The 27487-nt window shown below is 40.2% G+C and overlaps 1 protein-coding gene across 1 annotated transcript; it reads right to left on the bottom strand.

Annotated features, from left to right (window-relative positions):
- Window positions 1-27257, bottom strand: CAMSAP1 (calmodulin regulated spectrin associated protein 1). The gene is given in 20 exon segments (XM_086624968.1): window positions 1-659; window positions 1376-1494; window positions 1733-1848; window positions 2227-2329; window positions 2416-2544; window positions 2547-2623; window positions 2711-2847; window positions 3950-6386; window positions 6757-6841; window positions 7430-7524; window positions 8218-8395; window positions 8814-8910; window positions 9005-9144; window positions 10143-10284; window positions 13904-13936; window positions 14921-15001; window positions 15840-16001; window positions 16194-16456; window positions 26591-26753; window positions 27195-27257. Coding segments are annotated over 20 exon segments (4923 nt in total). The 3' UTR covers window positions 1-356.
- Window positions 27258-27487: the final 230 nt, after the last annotated feature.

The following is a 27487-nucleotide window of genomic DNA, read 5'->3' as shown; positions in this document are numbered from 1 at the left end:
CAGGAAAAAGGAGGGAATGAGGTGGAGAGGAAACAGAACTAAATTATTCCCAATTTGTACCGATGAAAAGCTTCAAGTAAAAGGAAATCCACTTGTTAAAAGATCTTGCTACATGCACAGTCCCTCATCAGTTGAAAGCCACAGTAGTTAGCATGGGGTGTAACAGCAGATTTACTCATCAAAAACACTGGCAACGTTCCTTCATTCTTCGCAACCTGCGTCCACGGTTTCTGGTGAGAAGCTTCTTAAAAAACGTTTATGGTTCTGCACATATCATACCAAACTGGAGGAAAATGGTAAACATGTCTTCTTCTGATGCAATCCCGTTCAGCAACCTTCTCCCCAAGAACTCAGTGTCATTTCCGAGTCTGAGTCTTCTTTGGCACTGCGGGTCGCTTGGCTTGCCACAAGTGGTTGTGAATGGTGAGAGCATCCACGCTCACGGACATGGTTTTGGCTGGAATCACGTTAAACTGTTTTCTGTCCGAACTGTACTTATAAAGTTTGTCAATCATTTTCTTGGTGATGCTCTTTGGCCCTGTTCCAGTCAGCTTGTAGATTTCTTCAGTGTCAGGATAGTAGCAATAAAGTGCTCTAAACTGGCAGCCAGCATCACGGAACAAAATGATGTAGTGGTTGGCATCGCATTTTTCTAATTCCTGTGTTGGAAATAAACAAACACATACACAGATTGTTCACAGTGAAAACTCCCAAGCTTTAGTCTTTCACATAGAGCTGAATAAGTGTTTAAAGTTTTTTGAAACACCAGAGCAGTAACTACGATTTCAGTCCTTCTATAAAATTAAGAGTCGAGCTCTTAATACAGGATCGTGTTCTGCGTAAGTCCGTACAGCCACGGGAAGTAAGGGATTCTCAACACAGGTACGTTTTTGGAAATGGCATTCACTACAATCACAGAATCACAGAATGATTTGGGGTGGAAGGGACCTCAAAGATCATCCAGTTCCAACCCCCCTGCCATGGGCAGGGACACCCTCCACTACACCAGGTTGCCCAAAGCCTCATCCAACCTGGCCTTGAACACTGCCAGGGATGGGGCAGCCACAGCTTCTCTGGGCAACCTGTGCCAGTGCCTCACCACCCTCAGAGGGAAGAATTTCTTCCTTAGATCCAATCTAAATCTCCCCTCTTTCAGTTTAAAGCCATTGCCCCTTGTCCTATCACTACACATCCTTGTAAAAAGTCCCTCTCCAGCTTTCCTGTAGGCCCCCTTTAGGCACTGGAAGGCTGCAGTAAGATCATCCCGGAGCCTTCTCTTCTCCAGGCTGAACAGTGCATCAGTGGGATTACAAAGTGAGTGTTACAGACACATTTTATTATGAGTGCATTAGTAATTTTGTATTTTAATGTTTACCTCTAATATTGAATTCTTATGCGGTTCGTTCACTTTTCCAGCAAGACAGCAATGAGAGATAGCATTGTGAATAATGTGTTTGTTTGATTTGCTGCTGGGTTCCTTAAATAATTTTGGACCTAAGGAAATAAATAAATAAAAATAATTTGCCCTACATTTATGAAAATTAAGATATTCATTCAAAGTGGAAAAAAAAAACCTTAAATATTTTTCTACACTAACTTACTTTTAGAGATATTAAACAGAACAAAATGCATCTGACAACTTCTCAAAAAGAGCAACGTGTCACATCGAATACACCACAGCTTTTTATGACCTGCTATTCGTAACAAATGCTCAGCCTAAAGCAAAAGTCACCTGTGTATTCTGCCACTGAAGCAATAGAAGACGCTGTCGAAGCATTCTCCCAGTCTCTTTCTGTGTTTCTGCTTGGATTCCTGCTCAGGATCGGTAAGGACTCCATAGATTCAACTCTGTTGGGGAAGGGGGAAATAATTTTTAAAAAAGATATTCCAAGATACTGGGTTTTGTCCCCTCCAATCTTAAATAAAGTCACCAGTCACTGGCCCTGAAAAGAACAGGCTGTTGTCCCTTTTCCTCACTCAAAACAGTCAGATTCTCCCTGCTAGATTATCAGAGCAAAATTCTATTATTCCTTTGGGAGAAAACCAAACAAATTTGCAAGTTTGTACAGAACATCGGAGTTGGCAGCCACATAAAATAGAAGATGAATTCACTAATTACTATTGTGCTTCTATGCCAGTGAACTGAAGCAAAGAACGCTGAATGCCAACACTATTTCATAACACAGTAAAAAAACAACAAAAAAATCAAATTAAGCCTATCTCTACCTCTGAGATGGCGTGCCACCAGAGTGTACGCTTTCAGGTTCAGTTGTTGCTGCTGAGGCCAAAGACAGACTGGAACCAGACTGAGCACTGCTCAAATTATCAGCTGCAAAATAGAAGGGAAAATGTGAAACACGTTTTGTTAAAGCGGATTCGCAGACTCAGTGAGAGCAAACAGATCAAAACTCTTACGCGTGGAAGAACACTTTGTCCCTGAATCACTGTAAGACTCTTCACGATGGACCGACTTTGGCCTGGGTTTTTTGGGCTTTGATTTGGGCTTTCCAAGCCCTTGCTCCTCCAAAATTTGCTGCTGTTTTTCCTTAGATATTCTTGCTTGATAAGTTCTCTTCGAGCCTTCTCTTCCTCTTTCCGTATTCGGTCCTCCTCAGCTTTGCGACTGAAAAGCAAACACGTTATATTCAACATATAATCATTTCCCTCACCTTAAAGATAAAAAGAAGTATTCTTAGCCACATGTTATTACCGAGCTTCGTCTCTTTTTTGTTCAACTTCAGCCTCCAACTGCTGTTTCCGAATTCGAGCCTCCTCAGCTTTGCGCTGCTGCTTTAAAAGGAACGCTGCACGTTTTTTCGCGAGCTCATCTTCTGCTTTCTGCTCATCCTGCAAAATTCATAGGGATGGAGTTTTAAAGAACAGAAGAAAATATATTAAGCTGGATATCACAAGATTGCTGAGGATTTCAGTGAAAAAACAGGCTATCACTTCTGGAAATCTTTACATTTTTAGAATTAATGAGTGCAAATCAGAACTTGTTTGAACTTTTTGTTGCTCGAGAATACTTTAAGAGGCAGTTTCAGTGTTCCCTTAGGTCTGTGAGGAGAGAAAAAAACAAAACAAAACAAAAACCCCTTCTGGAACTGCAAAGTACAACGCCAACTACCACGTGGGCTAGGATGGACAGCACAAATAACCCCAGCATAATAACCTTTGAGTTAATATTCATCATGCTATAGAAAAGCAGAAGTCAAATCCACTGAGATTGAGACAGCCTAGCTCAACTTTCTTGAAACAGAAATTTTAAAAAAGTATTGTCATGTCAGCACATTTGAGGTATTCACAGCAATCATTGCTAAGCACAAATGAAGATACTAAGTGCTCCGATAGCAGTTCTGAACTTCACCAGAAGGAGCAGACACATATCTTCTACTTGCATCTACGGCCACACAACTAAACTCTCCACGACAGCCCTTGACTTTTAGGCTGTCAGGCTGCTCAAAATGGGAGAAATTTGGGTGCAAATGCCAAAAACACCCAGTTCAGACAGACAAGTTTTAAAACCTGTTCAGCAGGCTTTTACTAGATAACTGTGTTCCATCAGAATTTTTTTTCTTTCAGTTGACAAAGGTTCACAGAAAGCTGGTTATCTCAAAGCAGTAAATTCTTCCCGTTGCATTCTGTGATTCTTTCGTGCTATTTACAACATGTTTGTGTTTCTCAGATAGAAAAAAAAAAACAAAAGGGAAGAGAAGAAAAGCAAGGTTAATCCTGGTTCCTAGTAAAATTAACAAGAGCCAGGATTTCATATATTAAGTCCAAACCTTTTTTCCTCCACAAGCAATTCTTTTCCAATGCAGTTTTTAAAAATCCCAATATTGCAACCAGAATGTACAGCTTCCCACCAGAAGACTGAAGTGGAAAAAAGAAGTTCTAATGCTGGGCAAATGTGTAACAATAACCAAATATATAAAGGTAATTTATTTACCTTGAAGAAAAAACCCACACCAGACTTCTGATCACCTTCACTAATGATATCCGTAGAGCTATCCTGGTTTTCAAGTTCTCCTTCATCTGGAGCTTTTAAGTCAGACAAGTCTACTTCAATGAGATTAGCCTTGCTTCTCAGTGGCTCATCCACTGGGACATTTTCTTTTCCTGAGCCATCAGAAGAATTCAACCCTGTTTCCTTGAAGCTGTCGTTCATCTCTTTGCCCATTTCAGAAATAATATTTGCATCTTTGGAGGTGGAGAGAACAAATGCCCGTTGGTTGCTCTCATCATGAAGTCTATAGGTATCAAAGAAACACTTTTCTTGAGAACCACTTCCGTGATCAGGACTGTTTTCCAGGCCCATTTCTGTTGGTGTCTTTGACAAGCTATTGGATGGAAACGGCCTTAAATGTGGTAAGGTTTCCAGACTTGGCGTTGGGGTTTTAACGCGCGCTGAATTTTGTTGCCTGTCTTTAGTGACTTTCAGATCAGCAGGTCTTCCTGATCGAGGACTCCTTCCTTGACCAAATCGAGGTGGTTTACGAAGACTGCTCATTCCAGTTGGAGACAGAGGCTCAACAAAATGAATTGATGGTTTTACCTTTTGGTCCTGAGAGTTACTTCTGGTTCCTGGTGATGGCACTGACGGAGATTTCATAAGTAGTTCCTGTTGCTGAGAAATCTTTAATATAGCCTGCTGAAGTGTACTGATTGTTTCATTCAGTTTTTCAATAGAAAGATCACATTCATTTATATCCACTTCAGTGACATTGTCTTCTAGAAGAGCAACGGAAATAATTTTACTTTTTTCCAAATCATGTATAGCAGCAGAGTCTTTTGGTTTATGTTGCTCAGCAAAAGCTAAGCTTTCCTGCATTTTTACTTTTGTTACTTCTTGAGAATCATTAAGCATTTCTTCTCTCTCCTCCTCTTTCACAAGAAACTCCTCAGACTTGGAACCCACAGAAACTTCATCTAAGTCTTCGCCATTGTGTCGAGAATATTCTTTTGCAAAATGTTCTGGTTTAAGAGGTTGTGGAGTGTCAGGAGATTTCCCTTTTTTAACAACATGCAAGAAAGCTGCCTTGCCTAATTTTAGTCGCTGCCTTGCTGATAAGGCTTCCATTTTCTTCTTCTGAGCTTCTATTGCCCTTCGTTTCTCTTCCAACTGCATATGAAGCTGCACCAATTCAGAAGCCAAAAAATTAACGTTGTCTTTATTTTGTCTGTTGGGGCTTTGTTCTCGCTTTTGTTTCCATGTGGTCAGTGGTGCTGGGCAGCTTTCTGACCCATCTGGTGTGGTCTTTTGTGAACTGCTTGTGCTGGACTTTGTTTCATAGCTATTAAGTCTCTGAAGCTTTCGTTCTGCGAAATTGGTCATTCGGACACTCCCACTAGCCACTGACACACTGCTAACTTGAGAAATTGTACTCAAACATGGACTGGAACGTCCACTAGCATCATCTTTATCTTCATGTTCCTTTACTTTCATATCTTCTTGCAATTTTGCAGATTCTTCCTCACCAATGTATTTAGCGACTATAGGATGGTCATCTATGACCACCAAATCCTGTTCAGCATCTTCTATGTCTAAGAGATCTGAATCAGAGTCCTGTCTCACCATAGTCCACGTAGTATCCGTAACATGCGAATTGAGGCTTTTCACGTAACTTGCATTGACTTTACTTGCTATGTCATCATCGGATTTAGCAGCATGAAGAAAAAATCCTCCAGTGGATAGCTCCTGAGCAGAAGGATCTAAACTGCTACTAGCCAAAGGTCTGGAAGCTTCTAAACTTGCCTCCACCAGTGCCACCGAATCTGCAGCACTAGGATCTGCAACAGGAATGAAATCAGAACTAGAAATGGGAGTAAAAGTCCTATTGAGGTCATGCTCACCACGACTGCTATTTGTCTTCTTGCGGATCAAAGGCAAGTGTCCTTCGTTTAACCTCCTTGTTAGAAAACTCCTTTGTTTCCCCTCCCCACATTCATCCTCTTTATTGATTATCTGTTTTTCCTTTGCTGGTTTTAGAACGGCAGGCATTAAAGGCTCCAAGTAAAAACTTTCTGGTTTGCTTTCTGAAGTCTCACTATTTGTTTTTGGAGACCATGCAGTTGCAACTATGCTGGGTACCCTGGCAGATGCATTCTGCAACTCAGGATCACCACGGTTCGGCCTTTCTTCAGATCTGATTATTGCAATAAGCTCTTCATCTTCATCCTCGATTTCAACATTGTTCAGCAAGCTTTTCCCGTTAGTTTTCATTGATGGAGGATGGGGTTGATTTTTTGGAGTTACGTTAACAATGTTTGAAGCAAGACTGTCTTTGCTGATTGATCTAGCCAGACTAATGCTGTCACCAGACCCAGGGTCCACATCAGTACTGGCAGAATGATGAAGAGCAAATGGTGTTGGCTGAGACAGAGGCCTAGAAAAGACAAGAACAGTCTTCTGATGCTTAGGCATAAAAAGTTACAATTTGCTAAAGCAAGGATCATGATCTAGACATCCAAAATTTTTGCTCCGTTTGAAAAATGTATCCTGAATCAAAAGCAACCAGCGATACTAAATAGCAACTTCAGATACTTAAATTTTCAACAAAGTTTACTGAAAATCATGTTTAAAGTATTTTTAACCGCAACCCTAAACTCAGTCATCTCTGAACACATACATTAAAAGGAAACAAAATTAAGCAACTCTCAGTCCAGTTCTAAGGAAGTGATACCACATTATTACAATGAAATTGTCACAGTACCCTTTCATTAACCAATATATTAATACTTAAATGCATCTGTTACCTGGGTTTCCTCTCTGGCCATGCAAGAACTGAACCTCGTGGCTGCCCGTCAACACGGGTCAGAGAATTAGAACGATGTCGATGACCTGAAATATTTTTTAAATTGTTAATGGTTTAGGAATGGTCTTTAAACTAGCCCTTTTACTTCATTTAATACTAAACATAATAAACTCTTCTACCAAGAGATGGCAGCAGAAAATAGATTTGCTGAAATATTAACCAAAGACAGAGAGTCAAAGCCTGAAAAAATAGAATGCAAAGTGACCACATATACATATCTGACTTTCAGATTTCCAAATGTGAAACCGTTCAGTTTGCTTTCCCCATCGCGCCCCCCACCATGAAACGAGAGGCAAAGGAAAAAAACCTGGCTTTCTCCTTTCTTTTCACAGAATATGTATTATTAGTCCTAATTTCTCGCACTTCAGATTCTGAGAAATAATCTCATTTATGAGAGAAATAAAAATCTGAAACATTCAGTAACTTTCTTTAAAGTTCTTTACAATCTCTTAATGCAAAGATGATATACTCAAACTAAACATGCTTACCACTCAGCTGACTGCAGTTTAATTCAATTTTAGATCATTCACATATATGAACTTATATTTTTATTCATTACTGTATTGACATTGATGGTCATTGCCTGTTGAAATGCAAATTCAAGGTAGACTTACCAGGACTGTCTTCTCCCTGTAAAGATTTTTGCTGCTTTTGTCTCAAAGGGAGCAGTGGATGGGAAGGACTAAAGGCAGGGGTTCCTCCTTTACCACTAATTCAGAAGAGCAAAAATTCATTACTACAAGATTTTTTTCTATAATGAGAGAAATTATACAGTTGCAAACTTACACTGATAATAGTTACTCCCCATCTTCTTTAAAACACAGTAACATGTCGTTAAAGAAATTACTTACAGAGAAGAAAAGGTTTTTACGTGTAACAATACAAAAGTAAACCTACTACCTGAAATTAAACTGTTTAAGTTCTTACATACAGCAAATTGGAAATGTAGCTTATGTAAACAACACATTAGAGACAAAGTGAAGGCTTAAATAACTTACTGGTTGACATCAAACTTAGGCTGGCTTAAAAACCTTGTCATTACCCTTCTTGTACATCAGATCCTATTTAAGTTTGTTTTCACGTCACCATTTATAGAATATGGCTAGTAAAGCTGAACTGCTTGAGCAGTTTTCATGTTCCATGTTTTTTTTCAAAATAGAAATTAGAATAAGTTCTTCTGTAAGGCAATGGTTGCATTTACTGGTGGGGCTTACCACCATTTGCCAAAGATCAAACACACCAGTGCAAAATATTTCTCTGAACTTGAGAACTGAGAATATTTTAGAGACTGACTGCACACAACTTCAAGTCACTCAATTTGTGGCAAAAATCAGCAGAAATTCCTTATCCCAATGGAAGCACCAATTGGAGATTGGTCTAAAACCCATGAAAACAGACTTACAGGTAGTCAGGTTCCTCAGGGTGCAGGTAGTATCTGTTGCAAGCTTCAGGGCCCACCTGAGCCGAGGGCTGCAAGTCTGCTGGAGCTGTGGTGGCAGGGCTGGCCATGAAACTCCGCTTAGTTGCGTTGGAAATAGGAACAGGTGGACGACTGCTCTTCTGCTGCAACACTGTTTTAACTGTGCATGTATTGATAGCATGAGCACAACTTACACCAGCCATTAAAACAACAGAACAGCAAGTTTTCAGATTGCAGTACGTTAGAATGAAAACTTCATGACACAACACTAAATTGAAACCTGAAGTAATAGTCTGTATTTAAAATATGTATCTTAGTGGCCTTAATGGAAAAGTTATAAGTAAATAATTAGAAGGTCTAGGGAAAAAATTACCTGCCCATCTCATTCCAAAAGTTAGAACTCAAGTGGATCTAGGACTAACTTTACTCCCATTTTTCCTGCTTTCAAAGATCCCCAGCAAGCAGGAAGTTTGGGGAGAAACAAAACTCCAAAGAAAACACCGCTGTGCAACAGTTTTATTGTAATGTAAGTATTTTTTAAACAGCATGTTAACATTTATCGAAATTTAAAAACTCACCATCTTTTATCTCCTGAATGTCTCTTGGTTGTACGAAGTCTGGTTTGACATTCTCAAACCACCAAAAGAGTTCCGCGATGAATACCATGACGTTGGGCTGAAACAGAAAAACAGACACACCCCACAGTGACAAAATCCTTACGATTTACCCACATTTTATTTAAAAACATATCCTGCATTATGTCTCTTACCTTTAAAACCAAAGGAGCATATAACATGTCCTCCAACGTGAGGTAAAAGCATTTGTTTAGATATTCGTTTGAGAATTCTCTCAAAAGTTGAATGTTATAGAGGCTGTCTGCAATTGAAGTTACCTCCTTCAAACAAATATCTAGAAAGGTGAGAAAAGGAATAAATTATGACACTATCCAAATGAATTAAAACTTCCACCCATAATTAGCAGAAACACTACATACAGGAACTTCACAGACTGCTTATACACCATCATTTAGTATTTATTGGCTACCAGTGACATTTCTCTACCTGTTAAGTACCAGAGGGATAGGAAAAAGAGGAAGAAAAACACAGGTAAAACACTACCAATTTTGCATTCATTTTAGAATCCATATAGGATTCTGTCTATAACAGCAACAGAAAAGGTAAGCAGGCTACACAGAACACACATAACAACAAAATACAAAAGCAATGAATAAGAGACATCTTGATTTGCAAATGATAAAAGGTTACTCCTAGGATTCACAGTGCTGGTTCCTTCTGAAAACATTCAGGAGCTCTGCAAGGTACAACATATCTAAGAATTTAAAAACCAATACAGAATGTTGATTTGTAGAAGTTAAATGCAACAAGGACATTGAATTATTAAGAAAAACATTTTCTGGGAACAAGAGTTCATGTTTGATATGCTGAAGAGTGACAATTGCTTAAGACTAGGAGAAACTATTTTAAAATCTAGATTTTAAAATGTCAAATTATGTACTCCTACAGAAGGACATAAGAATTATCAGCTAACAGTAGTGGACACGTATTCCTGTTTTATGGTCTATTGAAACCAAGCTCAGTTATTTGAATAAAGACAGACATATCATCTAGATCTATAAAAGAAAGGATTATGTTGTTGCTCATAATATACAGAGCAGAGCCTTCTAAATATACTGAGTAAAAAAATCAAAATCAAAAATCAAAGAGAGGTTACTTTTTAAATACACTGATTTCATGCAGATTCTATATGTGACCTGATTCTATTTTGCTGCAGTCCACCACCTGTTAGATGTGCTGTATTATTTTATAACGTATTTCTAGTTCAACTTCTACAGACTGAAGAATTTTTTCAATTATCTTTTAGAAATAATTCAGAAACTTATTACATACCATCTAGTTTCATTTGCTCTGGACAATAATAGTGTATCACAGCTAGAAGAGCAGCACCATCGCTACCATCCTTCATCAAATCTTCAAGCAAAGGAAAGTAAGGTAACTGTCTGCTTGACAGATGGTCTCTTCGGTAACGCACCTAACGACAGAAAACAAGTGTTCACATGATGATAGCAAAGAAAAGGAAAAAAAAAAAAGGAATTTTTCTTAAGCGCTGAAAACTCTTTACGGTGGATCCTTTATAGCATTCTGCTCTAACTCAAAAACAATTTACCAGGTCATACTTTTCTCTCAATGGAAGCCAATTCTGAAGAATACGGTGCTTCCCTTTTAATCATTCTCCTCATATCCGGAAGCAATCCGTGCTGCTGAGTTCCTAGCTTCATTCACACATTTTAACTTAGCACAAGCAATTTAAGTCAAAATCCTTCCACACAGATGCATGAATGCAGCAGATCCAAAGAAAGAGAGACAGATAACTACATGGAAACACTTAAAGCTTGGGGGGCGGGGAAAAAACACACAGCAAAAAATAATTCAGATGAGCTAGTAATTACTGATATGTTACCTGCACCCACGGACTTGCCCTCATGCCCACAGACAGCAAAGTTCTCTCTGAGAGATCCAGAACACTCAATGTCTGGCAAGATGTCGTGCAAAAGGAAAAACCACAGCCTCTTCCAAAAACGGTCAGCAAGAGGAGCAAGCAGGCCTTTCACATCAACGGCAAAACCCTCCCCGACTTCCCTACAGATGGATATCAAACTCTTCCGCAAACCACCCCTGGCCTGCACGCAAGTCGGAGCACAGCTGAAGAGTAGCTAAAGCCAGTCAGCTACAGAACCAGCCTTGGCATTGCTTCTTGCAGTTTTTGCAAGAAAAGCTTTAGTGTTGGCATCTACCAGGCACCCACATGCCAGCGAGACCAGAAGGCTGCATCTACGTTTGAGCAGCAAAGCGATCGGGGCAAGCGCAAGGACACCACGCTCCAGAGCCCAGCAGAAACACCTCCGTGCTGGAAAAAGATTCCTTTTACACTTTGGCACACCAATACCACCAGGCACGTAACTCTCCTGGCTGATGTGCTGGCCTAACACGCAGACACACAGAGAATGTATTCCATCAGCAGAGGAAAGGTGGATTTTAACCAATGGTATCATACGCTTTCCAAGACGACCTGGGAAAGCTCTTTCCACAAACACACACATACGTGTCAGTTGAGGATGGCACAGGCTGCGAAAAAATCTGTTCCAAGGAACGAAGATCACTTACAATCGGAGTAATAAGAACCTGTTTCATTTATTTATTTTGAACGGATACAAAGATGCTACGTTAAGCTTCCCTGGCAAAGGCAAGTAACTCGAAAAGCTACGTCTACATGCTAATGCTATTCTTCCTGTCCTTCTACCAGGTGCAAATTATTTTTTCCCCAGCCTGGAGCACTCCACAATATGTAATGGAACGTGAATCATACTGTACCACACGAGCATATTCCACTGGTTCCAGCATGCAGTGCGATATGGCATGCATCAGATCAGGCTTACACAAAAAGAAATAGCGAGATAGACGATGGTGATTATTCAAACATGAAAATCAACTCAAATGCATTAGCAACATCCATTATGCACTGGAAAGGTGGTCATTAAGTCTGATAAAATAGGCGTGCACACCAAGGTGAACTGGTTAGCTTAAAAGGTTCATCACTTCTCCGCTTAGTCGAAGTAAGCGTATTAAAGACAAACTTCAGAAATTTATTTTTAAACTTTAATTCCTCCTGTATAGAAAGTAGACAAATATTTCCTTTCTGATCGGCTTAAATTAAATTTAAACCAACTACAGTCAATACTGAACACTAAAAGCTGTAAGAATTCCTTGTTTATCTTAGCTTTGGTAAAAAAACCCATAAATTTATCATGAAGGAGGTTTTTTATAAGCTTTAGTTAATTCCTTCTTTATTGCTCAACTATTATTATTTTAATCATTCAGTCTTTTACACTGAAAATTCTGAATTCTCTCCTACATTCTAAGCCAAGATTTGTGGTTTATTCCCCTCCCATGCATACATCTGTATGCATTAAAGTGCAGAAATGGGTGCTACTGAAATAGAGACACCTATATTTAAAAAAAAAAGAAAAAAATTACAAAAGAAAAAAAGAAATACAGAAGTGACACAGTGTGACAACTACTATGGAGACTGCAAAATCTGTCAGTAAACCAGTATAACCTAAGTGGTACTGGACTAGCAGTGAGAACTGGTATTTACTCCTTCCTTTACCACCAACATGCTCAATGATACCCTGCAAGTCGATTCCATTCCTGTAGCTTCTTCTACTCTCACCCAGTTGTCTATAATCAAAATATCATAGAATCATAGAATGGTTTGGGTTGGAAGGGACCTCAAAGATCATCTAGTTCCAACCACCCTGCCATGGGCAGGGACACCCTCCACTACACCAGGTTGCCCAAAGCCCCATCCAACCTGGCCTTGAACACTGCCAGGGATGGGGCAGCCACAGCTTCTCTGGGCAACCTGTCCCAATATGGACCTACTCAACTTCCTCTAAAGGCTATCAAAGGTATCCCTCAAATCCATACGTTCTAGTGTGCTTAGAGATCGTGTAAGTGATGAGCACCAGGTCACCACTTCGTTACGTATTGTCACAGGTCATTAAATGAGGCTGGAAGATGGGGCTCTGTCACGGATTTTATTAGCCTGCAGGTCCCCACTCAAATTTCCTTAATTTCAGGTATTTAAAGTTTTTACTGCAGTCCGTACATTTGGTTCAAATGAGTAAAGCATTATGAGGCAGAGGAGTGGGACTGAGCTCTCTGTAGAAAGGCAGAGAGATCGTGGGGACAGGCGACTGCCCGATCACACCTGCCTTTTGGAATTGGCAACGGAGACAACAGCTCTCATCTTCCCAGAGAGAAAATTAAAAACACCAAATCCAGCAAGTGCAGGATAAAGGGCATTAAGGCTAAGGAAAGCAGAGGAACAAAGAAAAACCTCTGCAAGTTGAAACAGACCCAGGAAACTCAGCCAAAAGCAAGCAGGCTTGTATCCTAGAAGTACAATGTTTTTTTTTTATAATGGTGGAAACGATATTCCGTTTTCACACTTCGTCATAAAGAAAATAAGTATTTAGTTCCAATAGGTAAAACGTTACTTGTGTTTCTCCTCCCAGCTTCAGTCTCACTGATTTACCACACAACTGCTGCAACTGCCATAACGGGTCCAAACTGGTTTGTCAAATCTTCTAACCCATCTCAACGAACAACGGCGTTCTGGTTTTGACAGATTTACCAACCTGTGCAAGAGCAGGTGTAAGAGCAGTGCAAGAGCATCATTCAAGGAACGACTGCAAACATGTGAGTGCCTTAACTGTGGATTCAAAGATTAAGCAACGATTTAAACCGACCAGCTTTTGTACCACCTTAGTGCTGCGGGCAATTGCCCACTTACAACAAAACCAGTAAACGCAACCATTTTGACTGGTTTTAATTTTCTAGTGCTTTTGCTGCTACTCCACATCCCTCACTCCTGCACTGTGGAAACAGTTTTGAAATGCTGTGATTATGCTATATGCTGTACAGTATGCAAAACTTATGTTGTGAAAACCAAGCCTGATGACCCACAAGGTTACAGTTTTTTTTTCAAAGACCATCTAAAAAGCATTGTAATGGAAGCAAACACTCTGAAGAAATTTAAAAAGCCATGATCTTGTGGATGACAACTGGTGTAAAAGTAGTTCACTTACAGGTACTAATTTCCAATACCATTTGGAAGGAGACTGCTCAGGAAGCAAGGAAAGGAACGTAGGAATAGGAAAGGAACATCAGCAATGCAAGTTAAAAGCAGTAATACTTAAATGCACTTCAGCAATCAACACTTTCATATTTTAGAGGGGTCGTGGCCTGGAAATTTACATTTTAAAATATTAAAACGAGGCTTGAAACTCAATAGAGTCAAACAGTTAAATTGATCCTTCAGATCACACATCGACTTGTAAATCAAACAGCTCTTCAGCCCCTTATCGTTGAAGGATACTATTTTACATAAAAAGCACATAAAAAAACCTTTGCCACTAACATGAGAGTTAAACAATTGTGCCTTGTTCGTATGTCACATTTATCTCGTTTGCACAGCAATGCCAATTAGAGAAAAGAACTTGGCAGTTTTTCCTAAGGCTTCATTGAACGATAAATTTGGAGCTCAGGTAGCTGACACACAGTCTCTTTGAGAAAGATCTCTTTTACCTTCTCCAGAAATGAAAGTGTACTATATTTTGCAATGTTAGTGCATTGTGATATAATTTCAAGGGAAAAAGGTGGAAAAACTACAAACACACACATATATTTGAATGCCAAGAGTATGCTTACTAGAGAGAACTAGAATAAGCCTCTGGATATACATTAGACAATTAACCCATGCAAAACGAATATGCCCCAAGAGCTTTCAAAATATATAACATATATTTTGTGCTGTGAAAGCTGAGTCATATTTACCCATGTAAAGTTGACACAAGTTATTTCAAGTTGCCACAGTTATTTTAGTCCAACTGAAACATACAGGAAAGTCAGAAGATACCAGTGGCCTTGAAAGATAAGGAAGGGCACTGACGACAGACACAAAACAACTGGCATGCACAAAATCTCAGGAGTTTCGAGGACTGGATGCCTCACATTTTTCTGACAAAGAAAAGGCTGAGATGTTTATATTTAAATCCATTAATCCTCAATACGCAAAATCACAACTGAAGACAAATTTGGTTTACCTTTTGGTGCCCTGGACTTTCCATCAGTTGCTGTTTTAATTTAATCTCTTTCTCTGTTATCTCTCTCATTTTAAGGTTCACCTAAAAGGGCACAGCATAGAAAAAACATGAAAATACACCTGAACATACAAGCTGAGTTTTCTTCTGCCTCCATTTACCTAATGGTCACTCCATTACACAAACATAAAAAGTTCATAGAATACCGTGTTACAACAGTTTTCAAGACCAACTCTCTTACTAACAATAGCTACAATCACAGCAAGGGAATCCTGGGTTTGCAAAGACAACATTCTCTTTGGAATGTGACTCTGCTGCCACTGGAAAGGGTTTCAGTAACTTAATCTTGACCTTGGAAAAGTTTCAGTATTTCTGTTAACTACATTCAAGTTAGTCAGAATTAAGTTTATCCTGTCATTTAATATCCAACAACGCTTCACCTAAGAGAAGACACTCATAGCAGCTTGTCTGAAAATAAAGAACCCAATTTCTACAGTTTTCCTAATTTAGCCCTTAATTATCATCTTTATTTTAAAATTTGCCTTGAAAAATTTACCAGCTTTATTACAGCACCCCTAAGAAAATGAAATTGCATTTCCCTGCTAGTTTGATTCTCTTTCCCAATGCATATGGAAACATTGGGAAGCCAAGCAAGATGAAATTAGAGTAACGTTGCAGTAATAAGGGAATCAAATACCATTAATAACAATCTGTATTAAGAGAATATTACACCCAACTACCTCTGGACTTGAGGTAATCAGTAACGACACAGTAAATAAAGCAGTACTCTTCATCTGAAGTGGAAAAGATGATAGAAATACACAGGTAAGAAGGACAGATGGAAGACACTCATCAGAACCTTTTTAAAAATCTAAAAAGTGACAGTAAGAAACAGGTACACTTTTCTCAAAGTAAATTTTACCTTGTTAATCCAGAAAACCATTGCATCCTCCAAATCATAGGGCAGCTCTTTTGAGGCACTGAATGTAGAGAAACGCTTGACGCTCGCGACCACCTTTTCAATGCTGATCATTTCTACAGTGTAGGCCATCATAAGAGCATCAATCATTGCCATATGAGAACTCTAAAAGAAGAAAACCATGAGTATAGAAAAATAAAATCCTTTAAGAAAAGAATCATTATATATGCTAGCTGTATTTAAAATGAGAAATTCCTGAGGTTAGTGACCTAGAAATAAAGAGCTCGTCACTCCATTAACTATTTTAACCAGCGTTAAATAAAAAGAAGATGATGAGGTGGATTTAATTAAGCTAACCATTTTGATTGGTGCGCAGCCCAGATCAGATTCAGACACAGGTGTATCATCACTCTCCATGACGTAAATCCCTTTCCGAGACAGAGCCTGGATCACGGACTGGTGTCCCTGCAGAGCAGCCACCTGATCCCCCTTGAGGATGAGGCTGCAGACACGGCAGTACAGCTCGCTGGACAGCAGCAGCTTGATGACGGGGGGTTTAATATGTTCTTGCTCATATTGATCGATGTAGAACGGGTCCTTCAGCTCCTCTGGGACATTATCTGGAACAACGAAGAAAAGTTGGAACAACTGGCACCAGTAAGGGGCATCGGTTATAAACAAAAGTAAACATTTTTACTTTAATTCAAAGATAGCATATGAAAGAACAAAAAAAAAAAATCAAGCACGAAAAAAATACTGAATGCAATTAAGTCTGCAGTTTCATATTGCAAGTGGTTTTCAATAGGTCTCTTTGTGCTTAAATTTTAATTAAGTAAAGCATATGTAATTGCTCCTGCCACATACATACTTCAGAAAAAAATCCTATACGTGACCAGTTAGCTTTCTCAAGGTACTGGAGTCCCTTTCAAGAAAGCACTCCAACATGGACAAAAGTCCCACTGTCCTCTACACATGTCTAGCTGTTTCCTTGAATAAGACCCAGCTTAACCAGAAGGGTACATTATCTCCCCTACCAATTAGAGCATATCATTAGTATTTTAATTTTATTTGGAATTATAAATCATTTACTTCGATCACAGGCTAAAATGCTCTGTGCATCAGACAGGTTATATATATATATACACATATATATAATCTTCAAAGCAAAATTTACAGCTACTTCAAGCACTATCCCAGAACATTCGTGCACAGCAATTAACTAACTGCAACGCTCAGTCACCAAGAGGGGCCAGTCAAACATTCTCAAATTGAAAAAAGAAAACTAAGCCAGTTCTTAGTTCTTATTTCTTGGTTCTAAGCTGCCAAAGGTCATAGAAAGACCAAAATATCTGACTAAAACCTTGAGCATTTTACAAAGGGTTTGCAGAACAAGAGTCCCCAGGGAGCTGACTGTGTTTCTGAAGACAAGGGTATTGAAGCAAACTGTTGCCACTTTTCAGCCTTTATATAAAAATTGAAGCCTACAAAGCAAAACCATTCCACTTAGATTTGGATCCAACATGAATTTTAAACCAAGCCTAAAATAAACTTTTTCAGAATGGCACAATTTCCTCAAGTTGTCTTATGACTTTTTCAAACTGAGCACAGATCCTGAGCGGAGTAATTTACGTTCGAGTCAAAATCAACAACACAGAAGACTTGATCCTCGCACACCACTTCTTCCCCACCAGTTTCCAGCCCTCAAAGAATTACACTTTTGCTACTCCTCAGCACAGCTTCACAGCTGGCAGGAAAGAAAGGCACTAACAACAGCTACTAATATTCTGATCACTCCAAACATGCCCGAGGCATCTCAACTCCATCCTCTGCCAGCTGAAGCACTGCTGGTGTTGAAGGTTGCAACGCTACGGCACAAGGAAAATGTCAAGCGATTACAATGGCTGAAGGAAATGCTGTTATAAGCAATAGTTTCTTGATATTATTAAAAAGACAAAAAAACAAGTTAAAAATAGAGATATCCCAAAATAAACACTTCTTCTCATGTTCAGTAAGCAGACTAGAAGCTATTGATCTTTGTAATAGCCTAGCAGTAATAATGAGTCTTCAACTCCAGGAAAACTACTTTCTAGCCTCAAGTGTGTTGTCTTAACAGAAGCCCAACATTTCATAATTTCAAATATAAAATTCCATCTGATGCTATCCAGTCACTCCGAAGATCTTCCCCTGAAGTCACTTCAACAGTTCACTTTAAATATGTACATCTACGGTTAAAAGAATTGTTAATTTGGCAGCGTATTTACTTCTCATCCAGCTCATTTCCAGAATAATTAAATTTCCCCATTCAAAAAAAACCTCCTAGCCAGAGCATATCTTTGAACTGCAAAATAAGCCACACAGTATTTGCATACTGCAGAGCACTTGATGTTCATAAAGAAGAGAAACCAAGACAGAATGGTACCAATTACACGAGCCAGATGTACACCTCACTTAAATAAAAACACGTAGTAAACCAGCGTTGTCGTAACAGCTCTAACCGCTACGCAGTTAGCCACACAGTGCCGCCTCGATTTTTCAAAGTGGAAAGCTTTTCAAGTTTTTAAAAATTAAGATCACTATTTTTCCTTTACGTGACATCGAATGCTCTGATATACAGACTATATGCTGAAGATGGTTGGAAGAGACCCAATAAAATCCCACTGGAACTACTTAACTAGCATTTCTTAAGGTGGGTGTCCATTTTTAGTGAAATAGAAAATAAATTCAAATATTTCTAATCTTCTTAACATTAGTCAACCTGACCTAAAATGAAAGGCTGTTGAAAGCTAATTCCATTTAATGGTCATGGCCATCTCCTGAAAGAGAACTAGAGCTTCCATTTCTAAAGACTAAGGAAAGATCCAAAAAATCAAAATGTAAAGCAGCTCGTATAATTCAGCATTTTAGCTTTGTTACAAGCAGCTACACCTTTAACAATCAAAGACACATTGCTTTTTACTAAAATTATCTGTGAAAGGAAATGATAGAATACGAGCTCATCAAATATCCATAAAGCAGCATATTTCTGGCAAGAGCATCAGCACCATTTCAAGTTTTAAAGGCTTTTTTTTAAAAAAACAACAACAAAAAAATGCAAATTCAAAATGTCTGAAACCTGAAGTACTCAGAGGAGGGTTTCAGTAGGAACATCTGCCCCCACCAGCTCCACAGACCACCGTGGTGCTGGGAAACAGCTGGAGAAAGAACGCCAGAACCCCCCAGCACCTCCGCTCTCCGTGCAGCCCAGTCCTCATCCAGCACAACGCTCACTCCCCGTGTGCTCCAGGTCCCTTTCCACCAGGCAGACCACGATTATTTTAAGGACCTAACTGCAGAAAGCAAAAAGCATTCCCTTCAACACGGCCACAACGGATACCACCTACTGCACTGGGGTCTTTACACAAATTATCAAACACTTGTGGCTATTGGAACGTGATGCTCAGCTTCCTTTGTGACAGAAGGAAGACCTCCCACATTAATTTTCTTTTAAACTAGCAATATTTTAATGATTTTTAAAAGCCTTTTCTGGCAATAAATTTATCTAGTTGTTAGCGATGAGATTCTGTTTCACAGAAATCAATACATTAAAACAAAAAAATACACACACTTTGTATCTTGGCTACTGTTCTTTAATCTCAACATCCAGTCAAAAGATCTGAAATCTTTTTCTTCCATATTGAAGAACCCTCTAAATTCATGTTTCTCATCTCCATACAATTGCTTAAGGACTGAATGGATTTGGATTGACCAGGATTAAAGATATGGGGGGGATAACTTCCCCCCAGGATTAATAATTTGAATACTATCATAAGAAGTTGTTCATAAACATTAATGCTCCCTTAATTGCAACTTATGTCACTGTCAACACTTGCCCAGTTGTATTTTCCACATTAGTGCATACAACACTTCTGCCAGCTAAATTTGCCTGTGTGTGACAGAAAGGACCAGTTTTGTGACTAAACTGATGTCCTGACTAAAGGCTCACAAAAATTTTAAGATACAAAACCACCAAAACTCAAGAGCTGTAATATTAACTTTACTATTTAATTCAAATTTATTTCATACTGGACATAACCGTACTATCCACATGGTAGGGACAAATAAATGAGAAATAAATGGCAGGAAAAACTGTAATTCAAGAAGGATGCTATAATAGTATGTAACTCTGAGTTGAGAAACTCTCAACTATCATGGTTGTCAGTGTCCTGTACATGATGCAATTATCTCAAACAGGATAACAGAGCCTTCCCAAACAGCCACAGACAAAAAAAAAAAGTGCTTTAACTGCAAGATATCTTCAATATTTGAAATCTGCATCTGAAAGTGCAATGTAAGAGACCTATCTTATCTTTCACATCTCTGCTAATTATTCTTACTTGTGGTATAATGCCACATAAAACACTTGCAGCACCCAGGTCTGGTCGCTCTCCAAAACCCCCTCAGAAATGTCAAAATTCCCACATTGCCAAAAATCTCCGAAATACACTGTCAGTTCTAGACCAACTGTAGACCAGCAGAGTTAACCTAACGCTAATTTAAATAACACACCATGGATACACAGGTAGCCGCTGGTATCATGCATAGCTTTTCTCCCTGTTTTTTATGGATGGGGCAAACTCCAACCATGTCACACGCTTTTTGCTTGCCTCGCCACAGAATGTGTCAATGCTCTTGTTGAAGAAAACGTCCCAGTCTTTCCAAGCCCCAGTTTCTGTAAGCATCTTTTTCAACACCTTACTTTCATGACCTATAACTGAACTGAGACGTTAGAAAAATTCAGTTCATTAAAACATTTATGCTTTGGAATTCAGAAAAATCAACATGAAAAATGAACTTCTGAGCAATTAACTTCTAAGCGATAGCTACAAAAATTCCTGCTTGAGCAGTTTACCAAACCCTAGCAAAGCAAAACAAAAACAATTAAACAACATCTTTCCCCCCCCCCCACCCCTCATGAAAAGGTCTCCAATACCATCTTAATTCCAAAAGGGAGTAACTTTTATGTTATCGAAAAGCTTGCAAACACCTTCTGTTCTTCCTAATGTGCTTCCCGAGTTGTTCCCCCAGGAAAACATCAGCATTCATTTCAACACCAGCTTTACAGCTGCCAGTTTTAGACAAACTGAGGTGTTCAAAAGACACAAAGCTTTGAAGCTACCAGTGGTTTACAGTAACTTAAAAACAACGGCATGTAACCTGATAATCAGATCTGTGAAGGCACACATCACCAATTCAGGTTGTCCCAAGTTTGCTACCAAGAACTATCCAAGAATTTACCACGCTACACTCAATACCAGAGTTGACTGGATCTCTTTCCTACACGGATTTTACTCCATGTTGCTTAGTTGCATGCAGTCAACTTATTATAGAGAAAAAAATGCTCATTTTTGCTGTTTCCCATACTTATAAAAACAAAGTAATAATGTATTTTTTCCAAGTTTCAGCAGCATAAACTCTTTAAGTGTTCCTTCCTACTGAGCCTCCTGGAAGGATACCTCTACCAGCTATTTTATAAGAGATAAAGGCCTCAAAAGTAAACTACCATAATTTCTCATGAAGCAATTATCTTCCATCGTATCAATGAGTTCTAATCTCTCAAAAAACTGTCAGTTCCAAGTATAAATCATTGTGTACTGGATCCACAGTTTACAGGATCACAAAAATAACGACCATCAGAGACACAATTATTGCCAGGCTCTCCTCTCCGTGCTTTAGGGTAGGGACCATTTCCTTTACTACCTCACTCATCAAAATCTGTTCAAAGACGATTACTTGATCATGATTTGATAAAGAAAAATACAGCAATCTGAACAAATTTGGCTTATCCCTTGAACCAGAGAAGCGGATACACCCCAGATCTTATTTTACCTCCAGAAGCACGAAGAACTGGTTTCACATGGAAAGAGAGCCAAAGTATCATGGTAAACAGAACGAGGCTTATTCATATTCTGAGCAGGATTTCATTAGTATCAGTATCTGTTCACACAGAACTATTTAGTACTGTATGGATATCCTCTACGCTGCAGATCATGAGCAGAAGCTACACTTTCTCAGCAACTAAGGCCACCTGCATTATAATAAAATCATTCTTTGGTGGTTCTCATTACAGAACTGTATTATAAACTCTTTAAGTGATCTATAATATTACAAACAAAAATTTACATACAGCAGGCAGAAAAAAAAACAACAAACAACAAGCTAAAGACTTTGTATACTGCTGGTGAGAGTGACCGCACTCTCATTACCATATCTTTGGATCAAGCATAAAGCCACAAACCTGGGTGAAGCAGAAGAGACAAAATAATAATTATGGAATTCTTCACCCCTGTAAACTTCACACAAGTAATATTCAGTGGTTATGAAACAGGCGTTATTAAAGAAACAAATGGTTAACTACTGAATATTCACAAAACACAACAGCTTGCTTAAAAATATTTTTACCATGGACCCGAGAAGAAAGCTGACAAAGAACAGAAGCAGAGAACCCAGGGATTTAGGGAATTTAGCCCAGGATACATGCTCACACTGCCTCTACCAACCAGTAACTATTACGGTACCACAAAGCCTTATTTAACGGGTAAGTATTAAGTACTTCAAAGACCAAGAAAAGCCACCACTTGCATCTCCCCTACAATGCTTTACACTAGTCCTTGCCTTTCCTGCCTGTACCTTGCCAAAGGTCCCAGGCTAAAGTTAGCATTAAGTCTGGAAGCTATATAAAGCTCCTAACCCTAATCAATAAGTAAAGCCCACCAAATGCATTCTGAAAAATCCAAATTTCACAAACTGTTTTAAAGAAGCAACATTTGTTATGGAAAGGGTCACAAACAACCCACTTGCTAACAGCAAGCTGCAACACTGAAAAACTTCCATACACTCCTTTCATTTCTAGACTTTTATAAACATGATGATGGAGAACATAATTTCTACACATAAATTAATGCGTAGTAAGTAAATCTGCTGAGAAACCAACATTTTTCATTGTTCATTTTCTGTTTTCCCAAGGTGTACCAAATGAAGACATGCTGGCTGTGTCTGTGCCGACTGCTGCCGGGAGCCCGCGGGGACAGAATCATAGAATAGAATCAGGGAATGGTTTGGGTTGGAAGGGACCTCAAAGACCATCCAGTTCCAACCCCCTGCCATGGGCAGGGACACCCTCCACTACACCAGGTTGCTCAGAGCCTCATCCAACCTGGCCTTGAACACTTGCAGGGATGGGGCAGCCACAACTTCTCTGGGCAACCTGTTCCAGTCCCTCAACACCCTCATTGTAAAAAATTTCTTCCTTATATCTAATCTAAATCTGCCCTCTTTCAGTTTAAAGTCATTGCCCTTGGAAAAAGCCCCTCTCCAGCTTTCCTGTAGGCCCCCTTTAGGTATTGGAAAGCTGCAAGTACTGGAAGTACTGTACTGGATGGAGCAGGTCCACTGCCCTTCGCTCAGCTCCGCGCAGCGCGGGGCCCTGGCACCGCTCCGGCAATCCAGCTCGTTCCGCCAACTGTGCCAGTGCTCTCTCCCACAGTGGGAACCTCCCACGCTTGCCTCCTGTGTGCTGAAGTCCCACAAACTCGGTGGCACCCTTGCTCCTTGGCCACTCAAAAGTTAGGAATTGTATTTTCACACTGCCAGGAGAATTCCTTAACGTGCACATTTGGTTCTAATCGAAGTTTGCTGATGAAAAAGATAATTCTGGTCTAACCAAATTCCATTCCCTCAAACTACTGTCTCAGCTAAACGGACTTGGTGACCTCCCAAGTGTATAGAAGGTTTCCAGATGTTTGTAGAATGATCCATGACAGTACTCCCAGATTTATTTGGGGAGAGGGAGGGGGGTGACACCGAATGGGAAAACACCTTCCTTCACAACACCCTTCCCCTTGGTCTTCTGGAATTCAGCCAAAGAGTTGTAAGACCTCCCACCTGTGGAAGACCTGCCAACCAGACAGCCACCACAGATGGACAGGAGGAGCTATGGGCTTCCAGAAACAAACCATTCCACTCAGTTCCTATGCAAGGAGAGGGGTTGTCTCTCCAGCAGTATTTGTGCTGAAGAGAGAAGGCAGCTGTGCTCAGTTGTTTGGCTACCAAAATCCTCTCTTTTCATGGCCAGAAGGGAAAAAAGGAGGAATGTATCATCAAATGAAACAAAGCCCAAACTAGGACTTCAACTCCAAATCATGTGTCATGTGTGCTCTTGGTAATTCGTACTTGAGGAAAAAAAAAAGGATTTTGAGTTTTTCTACTTAGATGCCAGCTTAAATGTGGAGAATTAAAACGTCCTGTAACAGTAAATAGAAAATACACTTTCAGGTAAAACCTACAACAACAAATGACTTTTAGTCTACACTAGAATCAAATTCTTGTTCTTGACCATTCCCACATTTCAGCAAGAGCTTAGCCTTACACAGATGAAAAAGAAATCCAACATATGCATCAGCATTTGAAAGAGTAAGGCACAAAATTCTGTCAATGCATATATGCCAATTCCAAAGTTAACGTTTCAGAAAAACACTCTTTACTCAGACACTTGAAGGTAGTTATGGAAACCCTATTAGATAACAATTACTTCAGAACATAAGACAGTGTTTTAATATCATAAACACAGATTTTTTTTTTCCCCCCACCAAACTGACCAGAACTAAGCCTAAAATAACAAAAAAGCCCCCAAACGCTTTCATCTGCCTAGTGAGATTTAATATAACAAATTCACAATTGCTTGGTAGCTGCCCAAGACCCACTGAACAACATCCAATATCTTAACACAAAGGGAAAATCCTGAGAGATGACAGGTAATGCATTAAGTTCAAATATTACTCAAAACAATAATGATGTAGGAAACCTTTTTAAACCCATCTCTCTATGAATTAAAGAGGCTTATAAATTTCTAAGTAGTTTGCAATGCTATTCCAGAAGTAATGGTTACTATGTGACAACACCTTGCAGGAGCCATTTCAAAAATCAAAATAATTTCCATGGGCTATGGTCCTGCAAAGATACACACACACAAAAAAAAACCCTTACTCACTGGAGCTAACCAACAACACAACACCAAAATCCCTAGTAAAAATACTTTATCCTACTGTTCATGGCATTAAACTTCTATTAAAACGTAATCTGAACAAGCAGAAAAACCAGCAAACGCTGCTACAGCCTTCTCTCCGCTAGAGATCACATCATTGTCATTATGAAATTTTCTTTTCCAAAATTTTTAATCAAAAGAAAGCCAAACACTTATTCAACGTAAGTCTGCATTGTCAAGTGCACAAACAGATCTGCTGGTAACCTGTGAACTGGTCCAAGACGTACAGATACAACCCCGGAGCCCCAGAACGCACCACCAGGATACACGAGGCCATGAAGCTTCTCTGCAGCGTAGGAGCCACCCCAGTCCATCCTAATTTAGGATTAGCTTTCTTTTGAAACCAAGTCATAACATAAATAGTGCATCTCCATGTCTGGAATAGCCATGTTATCTCTGATCACTAAAAAGTCTTCAAGAAACATTACAAACAATTCCAGCAACTGAAAAATATTTACATGAGGAAATGTTCTTGTAAGTTATCCATGTTTTACTAACGCCCTCCCAAAACTCTCACACTTTTGAACACCATCTGATAATTTTTTTTTTTCTCTTGTTGCCTGTAATGAAATACCTTTGCTAATATTAAACATTATAAACCCATGATTTTCTATTTTACCCACACACTAAAACAACGAGAACACCGACAGAGGTGGAAATATTAAAAAAGAAAATTTAGAAAAATACTCCAACAAGGATTAATATTTAACTGCAGGAATGGGCTGCTTTTCTTCAGCCTTGTCGCAAAGTAAGCTAGTGCTAATCCATTAAGCACATTATGAGTTTGGCGAATTAGACTTAGATTAACAGGGCTACCTCATTTTCCAAAACAAGATTCTGTACATTATTTTATTTTATGTTTTGTTCTGGATAAACAAAACCTACAAGTATTCCATCATGTTTCTTCATAATGAAGCTACTTAAGAGGCATCTAGTAACAATAATTCAGAATAGGCAGATAAATCTAGTTCAAAACAAAAAAGCAAATTTCAATAGATGCCCAGAAAATACTGTACAAATGATACTCCAAGAATGTCTTATTTTCCCATGTTTGACTGTAAAGGTTTATGACAACATATGGGACAGAAGAACTCTTCTGTCACCTACAACTTGCTGTTTGATGTCACAGAACACAAACTGTATCTGTTCATTCGACATTTCTTTTACGTAAAAGAACATCACTGACCATAAATGGATTGCTTTTTAGTTCATTTTGAAACCAAAACCACCATCTGACAAAAAAAAAAAATCCTAACTGACCATGCAAAGGGTGTCAAGGTCCCGGCATCTGTTGGCCAAGATGACTAAGACAAGGAAGCATGCTAAAGCCTTGACAGCCTGGAGGGACTGCCTGCCAGCAGGGACACACAGTCCTGCAGAGGGAAGTCGACTTAGGTAAAACGAGGATTTAAACATTTTGAGGTAGGCATTCTCCACAAGCACCATCTGTGAGCGCTCACCATGAGGTTTGCTGATTCAGGGCATCTCATGTAGTTCCATTATTCTTGTCGAAGGTACCAGGAAACACGTCATATCGCGAGAGAACAGACTATCATATTATCGATATTTAAAACAAAGGTGATTTAATCCCAATTTCATTACTTCTGGAATGGCAGGGGAGGCAGAAAAAGCAAGAACAAAAGCAAGCATGACTTCCTAATAAAAGTGATCTTACCTATTCCGTAGGCTTTAGCACAGATCCACTGTAGATTAGCAGCTATTTTTGCTCTGGCTGAATCATAGAGCTCCAAAGGGACAATCTCCACTGCACTATCTGTCAGGGCATCCATTTTTCTTCTGGTACTCTCTCCACCCGCACAAACATCAACATCCACCATCTAAAACAGAAACAAAAGGCAGCGGACTTTTACACAGGCGATCGCTCCCCCCGCGTTTTCAGAGCCGCACCGGAGGAGTTGTGCCAGGCACAATACGGTGGGCTGAGCACCGCAGGCCCCGCATCCTTCGGGATTTTCGTTCGAAGGGCTTATTTGGCAACGGAAAACCCGCTCGGGAATCCAAAGCCATGGGAGCGCGGAGCGAGCAGCCCGCTTTGAGGCGGATGCGCTCTCCGGGAGCCCTCGGCCGCGGCTCCGGCAGAAGAAAGGCGCAGCCCCGTCACCTGCCGCCCGACGGAATAAAGAAAGGCCGGGGCGCTCCCTCCCCGCGCCCCCCCCCCCCCGCACCGCCGGCCCCGCCGAACAATGCGGCGCAGGTACCGCGGCCGCCCCCCGCCCCGCGGGGCCGCGCCGGGGGTAGGGGCAGGCCCGGGGCAGCACCTGGGGCTCCTTCCCTCGCCTCGCCCGGGAGAAGCAGCACAGGTTTCTCGCCCGCACCCCCATCCCCGCGCCGCCCCGCCCCGCTCGCCCCGCCGGGCGGCGGGAAGCCGCGCCGCGCCGGAGGAGGGCAGGGGGGCGACGGCGGCTCCCCCTCCCCGCCGCGGCCCAGCCCGCATCCCCGCCCCCACCCCTCAGGAGGAGGAGGAGAGGGAGGAGGAGGAGGAGGAGGAGGAGGAGGAGGGAGAGGGGCGCAGCCCACCCGGCGCCGGGAGGCTGCTCCGCACACGGCAGCC

This window comes from Tauraco erythrolophus, chromosome 22 (assembly GCF_009769465.1).
Source record: "Tauraco erythrolophus isolate bTauEry1 chromosome 22, bTauEry1.pri, whole genome shotgun sequence".
NCBI lineage: Eukaryota > Metazoa > Chordata > Aves > Musophagiformes > Musophagidae > Tauraco > Tauraco erythrolophus.
The sequence above is the reverse complement of the archived record's forward strand: the minus strand, read 5'-3'. Positions and strand labels throughout refer to the sequence as shown.